The sequence below is a fragment of the Octopus bimaculoides genome, chromosome 8 (genome assembly GCF_001194135.2).
Source record: "Octopus bimaculoides isolate UCB-OBI-ISO-001 chromosome 8, ASM119413v2, whole genome shotgun sequence".
NCBI lineage: Eukaryota > Metazoa > Mollusca > Cephalopoda > Octopoda > Octopodidae > Octopus > Octopus bimaculoides.
In genome coordinates this window covers 472795-484008 of record NC_068988.1, presented here as the reverse complement: position 1 = coordinate 484008, position 11214 = coordinate 472795, and the positions used below count along the sequence as shown (strand labels likewise).

General features: G+C 32.4%; 1 protein-coding gene across 3 annotated transcripts in view; it reads left to right on the top strand.

Annotated features, from left to right (window-relative positions):
- The window catches only part of LOC106871778 (collagen alpha-3(IX) chain), a 239898-nt gene that overhangs the window by 99999 nt on the left and 128685 nt on the right, over positions 1-11214 (top strand). For 2 of the 3 annotated variants that reach the window (XM_052969917.1, XM_052969916.1), the window contains exons 8-11: positions 4497-4538; positions 7205-7264; positions 9976-10083; positions 10697-10750. In XM_052969917.1, coding sequence (XP_052825877.1) covers positions 4497-4538; positions 7205-7264; positions 9976-10083; positions 10697-10750 — 264 coding nt within the window. The remainder of the gene's footprint in view (positions 1-4496; positions 4539-7204; positions 7265-9975; positions 10084-10696; positions 10751-11214) is intronic. The other variant, XM_052969918.1, reaches the window with a different exon arrangement.

Sequence of the window (11214 nt, the reverse complement as noted above, 5' to 3'; positions counted from 1 at the left end):
TATCTGATAGACCAGCGCCCTATCCCGGAGGGGATATCTCCCTAATCTGATAGACCAGTGCCCTATCCCGGAGGGGATATCTCCCTAATCTTCTTAATGCTTCAGAAATCAAAAACAAGCACCAATCAAATGACTTCTTGTAATTCAGAATTTTCTGCACAAAAGAAACGATTTGATTCAGAACTTTTCTTCAGTCACATTATGCTCCATAACACTTGCACATCGGTAATCGAAATATATCAAACTTACTGAAAACGGGCGCCGTTACTTTGCATGCTCAAGCATTTCAGAGAAGGGGAAAAGGATGAAGTGATGCCCTACGTATTTCCAAAAGCACCAACGAAGTTAATGAAAATGTTATAGCTTTAACCAGGAATTACAAACGGATGTTGAGCTCACTTTAATTGGAGAAACCCCATCTACGTCTCACCATTAAATATGTAATACGATAAATCAATTGGGAATGGGAACGAAATATTAAATTAGGCACAAAAAAAGTATTCAGACGTATTTCTATTTATTTTTCTTGTTGCTAATGATAACTAAAAATCTATTTTAAGCATTCTACTGTTCTAGGTATTTAAGTATATGTTGTGAAATTTAAGATGGCCGTTTTTATTATGTCTATGAAAGATATGTGTAATGTACAACTTCCTTCATAGAATTTGAGAAAATTTTCGAAAAGAACGGATAAATGTTCTGAAGATGTAGATACGAGATAAAATAGATTTTGTGTTGATGTAAAGTTAATGTTATTGACTGCGGATTGTATAGCTGAATCTTAATACTTTTAACATAAGCTGTTACGATTGTTGCTGACAAATGGACCCGATATAAAGACAGCCATGTGTATTAATTTATATCTGGTTACTTTATTTGGTGTGTATTCAGGAATTCTGGTTGAAATGTATGGTATCTCAAAAAAAAAAATTTAATATTATTTAAACTGCAATGAAACCTAGCAGATAGCCTGCCACTAAACAATGAGTCGTTTTCTATGCCTCGTGGTTTAGAGCAAAAGAACTCAAAATTAAGATTAGTTTTGTGATTAACTAACTTTTCTGCTATGATATATTGTTAAAATTCATCTTGAATTTTACACACAAGCGATATAACTTAAATACACAGAAACAGATAGATAGATAGATAGATAGATAGATAGATAGATAGATAGATAGATAGATAGATAGATACATACATACATACATACATACATACATACATATGACGAATAACATAAAATGGTCTGCAAAAAAGTAAATTGAAATGTGAACGAAATCTTTACATCCTTTTTCGTTAATACAACTTTTCCCTTGTCTCTGTTTCTCCCCCCCCCTCTCTCGTAGATTTTATGATGTGATGTACTTTTGACAATCCTTATATTTATCTACGTGCATTATTACAATCATTGAAACCATGTTATTTTTTTAATAGCAATCAAAAAGTACCATCTGTTTACTACTTTCAAAATATCTACGTTATTTTTAATATCTTGCAAGTGTTGACATAGCTTCTAAACTCATTCAGAGCTAATATAAATGGAATTGGCAAGTGTTTAGTTGTTTCAGAGAGGCTTGCTTTGTCGTGTTATCGGATAATTATTTTTCTATTCCTATTTACCAAGTGATTTCAATGCGTCTAAATGAAATCATTATTTTCTTAGACAACATTGCTCAAATAAAATATTTATTTAACTGCGGTGGGGCACAGCAGTCTTTTTCTTTTAATAACCGAGAATCCTCTAAAAGTGTCGTTAAAATCAAAATATTTGTCCATGCTTTAACGGTTGTAGGCATGTGACCTACGTATTGTGAAAGCGAATTGTAAAATTAATTGCTTGGAACGTTTCAATGCTTCAAATTAATGCAGAGTTATAAGAATATAGTAAAAATCTAATCAAAATGGCGATGACGATATAAAAGGCGTTTTTATGTATCTGTGTGTTTCTTTCAGTTCAACATGAATTTCTGAGTAACCACCATATCATTTACATGTACAATTCGTACTGAACATGACTGAAATTCAAGAATTTACAAAGCAAAGTTATTAAATAGTTTTATGGTTGATCTTTAGTGTAACCTAGCAAAACGTGACTTTGTGATTCACCATGTGCTGACTTACATATGTTAAAACGATAATCAACTGCTCAAAGCTTACATCATCAAGAAATTGTGATGCATTGTAAAACATTTTATTCTTATTATTCAGATATTCACCAGAGAGCATTCTGATTGATTTATCCAATCCGATGAAAGGTTTTTAGTGTAACGTTAACGGACGACTCACCATATATGGCTGTGATGCAAACTACATAGCAATTCAGAGAACTGAAACACCGAACTAAAAGCGTCATTAACAATGGTGATGCGAATTAAAACATTGATATTTCAGACAAGTAAAAATTGTGTCTATTAAACCAGGTACATTTAGTCTATGGAGACCAGAGTAGTAACTGTACTAAACAGTAAAACCAGTCATCACATCAAAGTGGCTGCTAAATTTTACTACTAGTTTACCCCCAGGCACATTCGCCGCCAGCTGGTTAACGGTGCGACTCTGCACCCTTTATGCATAATATATTGTTAACAATATATTGTACAAATACAATATCCCTACATTCACTCTCTATTTCCTATCTTAACTAAACTAACTATTGCTTAATCATCCTCTCACACCGTCTCCGATGAAGGGATATAATAAATATCCTGGAAACAGCTGTAAGACATTCTATATATAAATATTCTATACTATACACGGCCTTGGTCTTTTATCTCATTACAAAAAGTAAATCCTGATATGTATATATATATTTTTTAATAAGATTTTATAGTTTGCTTGAGGCATTGTATATGGAATATAACGGTGAAAGATTTAAAAGGCCAAACAATGGAAATAGATTTTAAGATGAGGTGACGTAAACTAGAAGTAAGTTACCTGGTAATCTTTGGTTTTATATGTATCCAATATTTCGGGACATACAAGTCCCTTCTTCAGGGTTAAAAAGGCACTGTCATTGGAAAGATGTTTTTCGTCGGAGATAAAATAATTCTAGAATTATATATGAATTTGCGTATATATATATATATATATATATATATATATATACATATATATACACATATATATATGTGTACATATATACGTATGTATATGTACGTATGTATGTATATGTATATATGTATATAAATAAACAGTTTGGTTGCTTGTTTCCCTGGAAACTGTCAGAATGATGTGGACGCCTCTTATGAGAACATAATAAGGTTCGAAAATCGATTAAGGTTGCTCATTTTTCCAGTCTGGAGAGAAATGGCTAAAATTTGCCATGTTTATAATTATATCATATGTTACATATAAATACACACACACACACGCACACACACACATATATATATATATATGTATATATATATATGTATATATATTCTATCAAATTCTACGTCGAATGATCCAATGATCCCACGATCCTACAAATAAATAATGTATAGTATATTCTTTAGAAGAATATCTTAGAGAAGTTTCAGTTGTTTCCGCGAAAACAAAACAAGCGCAAAGCTACACCAACATTCGAGATGAAGAAGTACTTATTGCTGAAAGCCTGTTGAACCCAAGTTTCCAAGATTTTCCCCCGAAATACGACAGAATGTAACCATTACACCCCACATCTGTTAAAGGCACAATGACCTGTCTATTTGGTTCTTCTTACTTCCATACAGAAAACATGATGTTATATAAAATTTACTCTTTGGAATTTGAAGTTAAAATCGTCAACAAACAACGAATTCAAACAAAATGTCGACTCCACGAACCTTTCCTCATCAGATTTATCAATTGTTATTCTTCTGTTGCATGAGTGATATTGTCAACTTGATCAGTTAATATTCGCTTTGTACTTCATTTCAGATGATAATCCTCCTATTAGATTTGGAATCTGATTATATGAGAGAACATCAATTCTCGTGGATTGTTTATAACTAATTTAAAAGTGGTTACGTCTTAAAAATTCATGTAATAAGTTGTGTAGCCGTAATAGTTTATTTATTTTACAGAACATGTATCAATAAATATTAACACATCAAATATTGATACAAGAAAGATATTCATATTTCTTTGGTCGTTCCTTAAAAACTTTTTTTTAATATATCCTCAAACGTTATTGGCTTAACGATCAGTTAATGTCTATTTTAACTCAATGTGTCTCTCCCTCACATTGTTTTTAATGTTAATAGTGATTTCATTAACATGTTTATTTCTGATGGAATTGTGTTATTATTAATCACCAGCATTTGACGGACGTTATACATAAGCAATGATTTGATATCGTTTTTTTTTTTTACTAACATTGTAGATATGTGACAATATCACAATATCACACATATATATATTTAGACAAATACACATTACCACACACTTAATTGCTCCTTTCTATTGCCAAATAGCGGAGATTAATGTTTACTGCCGTTGCATTAGCTATACAGAATATTCCTCTTATTCTTCAGCGTCCCATTGGAATTAATTTCAAGAAAAAAACATCGTCTCAGGTAGAGGATATGCCACTCTTGGGCGCCAATCTTGCTTGCGCATTTTATTCTGTCATTTTTTTTCTCTCCTTTTTTTGTGGATTTCGGCTTTTCTTTCATTCTTTTGAACAAATAACTCTTATAGATCATTTATCTCATTCCTACTCTCTGTCAATCCCTTCCCTAATTTCTTTTTCCTCTTCTGTCTGTTGATGCTGATCCTAATTAAATTACAATTTGTAACAAATTACTACTGCCACAGCTGTTGCACGAACTTCAATACTACCATTTTGCCCTTGTCTATATTTAGAGATCATTTGAGATGCGCTTATACATGACCATGTAGAATTGACTTTCATTTCAAACGGAATTGTAACTATCAAAAAATAATAATAATAATAATTTTCTACTCATAGTTTACTGCAAGCATGATTAGAAATAGAATTTCGTATATTTTCTGTTATAAATTTCGTTATCTATTGCCATTTCATTAAAAACGAAATAGCGTAATTAATTTCTTTCGTGTCCTGATTATCATTTAATTATCATTTAATTAACAATTTAATTATAGAATAAAAATGTTTAGAAATATTTAACAACAAATAAAATAGTTCTCCCCATACTTGTTAATCTCTCTGGAGTGATATATCTTTGAACTTTAAATATCTTTTAAATAAATGTAAAGGAAAAGTATAGAATCATATTCATCACTATGGATTTTAGCTTAAATATTCAAGCGATTAAGTTAAACCAAATTATCACTTGCAGTTTCACGGAAATGCTTTTCTCCGCTTATTTTATACTATGGATTTATAATGATGCTTTTTTTTTATTTTAGGTGTGTCTTCAAACACTAAAGTTGTTTAATTTACGAATGATAACATACTAGAAATTTTCTCGGCAAACATAAAATAAATAAATAGATAAACAAATAAAAGTCAATTCAGCAATAATGTCATAAGAAAATTCATAATAGCCCTCAATTCCTGATAATGTATTAATTTTGTGCATTTTGTGGTCGCGAATGGCGACAAAAGGTTTTTGATAAACATAACTGATTGATTGATAAACCGATTGATTAATCAAGCAATCAATTAGTGAATTGGTTCAATAATTAACCAATCAATTAATTACAAAGAAGTGATATAGAACCAGTGTGTGTGTTTATTATTGGCATAATGCCCCTCCCGAGATAAAACAAAATCTATTTCAACACACAAGTCCACGCCAAGAATCTTCCAAACTAAATACAAAACAGCACATTAATTTTGTATAAAATTTCATGAGTTTTTGTTTAGGCAGAGATAGACATAATAGAGATCCCTTAATAATTTCTTGGGCATCTACCAGTTTTGATTTTCGTTATTTATGCATAATTAGAACTTAATTAATATGGATAAAACAAAGGATAATAGAATACATCTCGGTCAGAGAAAAATTATCCAGCTCCAGATTATCAACCGACAATATGGCGTCCATTTATCTCATTGTAAAAGCAGCCATTTTCTAGAGCGTTCTTCAAAGTTTATGACACTAACAAATAAAATATACATAAGGTGTCTTAATTCTGTAATAGCAATTATAGTTGGTATATATATATATATATATATATATATATATATATATATATATATATATATATATATATATATATATTGCTTTGTTTGGGTTTTATCTTTGTTAATAAACAGTCCTCAAGCAATTTTTCCTCTCATCCGGATATTTTTCAGCTTAATCCGACATTTGCTGAACTACTCTGAAATTTCTTTATAAATAAATACATTAAATGTAAAGAATATATGCTTAGATATCAGCAGAAATTTACATAACAATCGCAAAGGAGCCATCAATTGTGCATGAATATTATCCCTTATTTGTTTTAACATTATTTTCATCTGATGCTATTCTATTTTCATAATTTTGTCGTTCGACCCCCATTATGAAATAACAAATATTATATATTTTATGTTGACTAAACCTTGCTGCTTATGTTTAAAACAGTGTGTATAATGCATCATAACTATAGTACAAACTGAACCTGTTAATCATTGTGTATATGGCAATAATTGTTTTATTTATTTTTTTGTTTACTTTAAACATTTACCACCCTTCCCCCACTTAATCAAAACTTATTGTCTTTCATCATTTATATATTTCCACATTTACTGAATGCTTTCTTATATCCTTATCGAACTAAAATTTCTATATACATATGTATGTATATATGTATATATTTATATACATATATTATGTATATATATATAATATACAATTTTATGTATGTAAATTTATATATACATGGTATATAAATATATGTAATTTTAAACCATGAGTATTTCAATTACTTTTTGTCATAAAGTTGTTTTCTTAAATATGTAAAAACAGTTTGAGTTGGAATACCAAACTATGATTGCAATATAAATGTTGTGTTTCGTTCTGGTTATTTCATGCATGAAAAATATTGTTTTAAGTCAATATACATTTGAAAATGGTTCAATATCTTCAATATTTTATTATAGTAACAAAATATTCGTGTGAAATTCTTCAATACATCAAATGTCATGTTCGCTTTTAGGATTTTATGATAAAACTGTTTTTAAATCAATAATCTTTAAATGTAGAATTTGACTATAGTCTACAGTTTTTTATACTTTGTCGCTAATTATGCGCCATGATATGTTTTATAGAAAAAACCCAAATGTAACATTGTCTGTCCACGAGGTAAACCCGGTATAAATGGAACTGATGTAAGTATATCACATTATTTCCACTTTAGTTGTGTGTGTGTGTGTGTGTGTGTGTGTGTGTGTGTGTGTGTGTGTGTGTGTGTGTGTGTGTGTGTGTGTGTGTGTGTGTGTATAAAAAGAACACAGACGGGGTTTAAAATTTACTACAGCTGTTACAGTAGAATTTTATTGATGTATCCAGGTAAAATTTTAAGCAGGTATAAACAGATGAGAGGATACCTTGACGATGACGTGTGTATATGTGTGTGCGTGTTTTGTGTGTGCATATGTGTGTGTGTCTGTGTGTATGCGTGTGTGAGTGTGAGTATGTGTGTGTGTGTGTGTGTGTGTGTGTGTGTGTGTGTGTGTGTGTGTGTGTGTGTGTGTGTGTGTGTGTGTGTGTGTGTGTGTGTTTGATAGGATGGTAAGCGTGGTGCATTTGAAAGGAATATTTCTGACATTTATTTAGTGTGAGCAGTATAGAGAAGCGCAAAATGAGTGACAAATGTGGAGATTTTCACCACGGGCCCACCTCTTACGGAATTATCATGGTCGAAAAAAAATGGACTGATAAAAGATCCCTTAAAGTTGATACCTTTTCTTGCAAAGAACCAAACGAATCGGTTACAGTTTGCGAAGCGGAAAAGTTTATGTGCTTTTGAATGCATAAAGAAAGACATCCTTTCGGTTTCGGTCGATATATTTCCAGGAATTGTGACGGTGAATAAAAGGTGCCGGGTTTCGAATGTAAGGTGGAGTGAGGGTGAATCTTTTGCCAATTGTTGTAGGCCGTGATTTTAACTGAACTACTGTGATGCATAAACCATTCGATGGAAATGAGATTTTATGTATCCGTTGTTGAGGATTTGAAAAGATATACCCAAGAAGATAATTTCAGTCCTCTAAGATGTCTCTGAATTCTCAGGAGTGAAGCGCTTGCACCGTGAAAAGCGGTTGTCATGTAATTGACTAAGTTCGACTAATCAACTTTGCGAGGAGAGAATGTTATATATTGCGAGGGCTTAGAGCGATGGTTTAATCACAATTATTTCTTTATTGCTCACAAGGGGCTAAACATAGAGGGGACAAACAAGGACAGATAAACGGATTAAGTCGATTACATCGATCTCAATGCGTAACTGGTATTTATTTGATCGACCCCGAAAGGATGAAAGGCAAAGTCGACCTCGGCGGAATATGAACTCAGAACGTAGCGGCAGACGAAATACCGCTAATCGTTTCGCCCGAACACTGTAAGTACAGACATCGAGATAGTTTGGTAGAATTTAGGATTAGGAAATGAGAAAGTAATCAACAGAGTTTGGAATGTCAGTAATACTTTTACAGGATAAAAACTAGAAAAACATCAAACATATTCGTCACAGCAGCTAACTAATTTTCATTTAACTAATTTTCATATATTAAAATTTCTTGGTAGTCTCTCTTCTTTTTTAACCAGATTTTGTCCTTTGGTAAATGATTTTCACACAAAACGCATAAACTTAAATTAATGAAAATATTTTGCCATTAAATATTCAATTTTAATTAAGAAAATTTCTTGGTCCAGTTATATGCTAGCATCCACTCTACTGTTATCTTTTATGCAGCAAGCGTCCCTGGGTATCTTTCCCCGTCATTTATGTACTTGTAATAAAGAGTTGAGGATTGCAAAATATTTAGTTTCTGCTCTAGCGACATCAGTATAAGGATGAGTGCAAAAAGCAAGTAAAGTTGTTAGCGCTGAAGTCAACGAGGGCGATGAATTTAGAGAAGAATGAAGTGACACACACACACACACACACACACACATAATATATATATATATACATACACACACACCATACACATACATATACACACACATGTGCATACATACATCCTCGAAGCAGGAAGAGATATGGTCGAAGATCTGTTGGCAGTTGGAGGCATTCGTAGGGTGGTAGAGAGAAAGCAGATATCTTTAGAGGAGTCGAGGGAGTGAGTCTCTGATCAAAAGCAGATGTATTTATAGAAGTAGGGAAAGAAGACACAGCCATCCAACTGAACAGACTTCTCGACACTCGCGAGCCACTTGATATTACTACTACGTTTCTTCATATAATTTCAAGTACTTATTTCTGGCAAATTCATTGATGAAATTCTCACCAAACTAATTCAAAGATATAATTGGAACAAGTTTTGGTTACATCTTTATTTCTTTATTTCATTACAGTAAAATTACGGATGATACGGCTTCCGTTTTTTTGCTGTTTATATTTTTACCTCCTTTATAAATATAAGGAGTTATTCCAGTACAACATATTGGTTTCAAATTTTGGCACAAGGCCAGCAAGTTCGGGGAAGAAGTTTAAGTCAATTACATCTGCTCAGCTGGTCCTTACATTGCTCAACTGATCCTTATTTTATCGATTTCAAACGATAAACTTGTAGAAATCATCTAACAGCTCTATAGATTTATTGTTGGCGAAAACTGGTGAGGAACCATCGCTAGTTTTCGCCAATTCTGGATTCAATCCTATCTTATTTTAAAGAGTAGAGGTGTTTTCATTACAATACTCGAATGCTTCCCCTCACACCATACGATCACGGTGCTGCACCAAGTGGTGCAATATAAACTCGCATGAAACTACTGTAGTGAAAATAATAAAGTAACGGAGATTATAACTGCTTGTGTTTTAGTGGTTTCACTGACTAAAAATCTGATGCAATTGTATTATATATATTTTTTTCAGGGTCTTCCAGGAATCCCCGGAATTAATGGTAGGGATGGCGAACGAGGTTTACCCGGAGTACCAGGATTAAGAGGCCTACCGGGCCCACGAGGAGCCGATGGTGAGAAGGTAGATAGAACGTTTTCTTTTCATAGCAATATTGTTCTAATTATATCCAACAGTATTGTATGCAAATATGCATCAACATTATATTTAGATAATATAGATCTACGATATATACATACATACATACATATATATACACACACATACCTACATACATACATACACATATATATGTGTATGTACATATATATATATATATAAATATACACCGTATTCTCTGGTGCATAAGTCGCCGCTCTATTTTATACTTGCTTTTAATTGAAAAATCTGGCGTGTGGCTTATACATGAGTAAGTACGTTATACATATTGATAATTTATATATAATTTATATATATGTAAATTATTTTAATGGCTGTGAGTTGGTGCAAATACTAAAGCGCTGACCTGTGGTCCGTAAAATAGTGTATTTTGACTCTTTACTAAGTTCAGACCCAACTGTTGTGTAATTTTATTTTTCCTCTCTGCGAAACCCCTAAAAATAAGCAACAGCTATATGTTAGGTCAATCTACTTTGCTACATATAACCCCAGAGAAAATTGAACTTCAGTGGAAACGAAAAATATACGTATTCGTGTGTTTTCCTTTTTATTTTTTATTTTTTTTATATATTTTTAGGGTGCCATTGGCCCTCGTGGCCCTGAAGGATCTCGGGGATTGAGAGGAGAGAAAGTAAGTAAGGAATACGCATGCGTGTATGTACATAATATAACATACTAAAGCCATATTGTTTTAATTAAGAATTAAAAGGACGCAACTAAACACATTGGCAAACAAGCCGCAGACACACGTCTCCATTCACTCATGTAAACACATATGAATGTGCTTTCTATGTGTGTGTGTGTGTGTGTGTGTTTGTGTATGTGTGTTTGCGTGCATGTGTGTGTGCATGTGTTCTCTATCAAATGCTACACATTAGTTATCGGCCAATTTTATGATAGAACGGAATCTATTTGTCCAAAGTGTCGCAGAACGTGATTAAACGACTTACCACTTGATTACGAAACGAACTTTCTGGCATCATAGTTATACAGATAGACATAGATATATAGATGCATATGTACATCTATCTATCTATCTATGTATCTACTTTTACACACACACACACACACACACACACACACACACACACACAC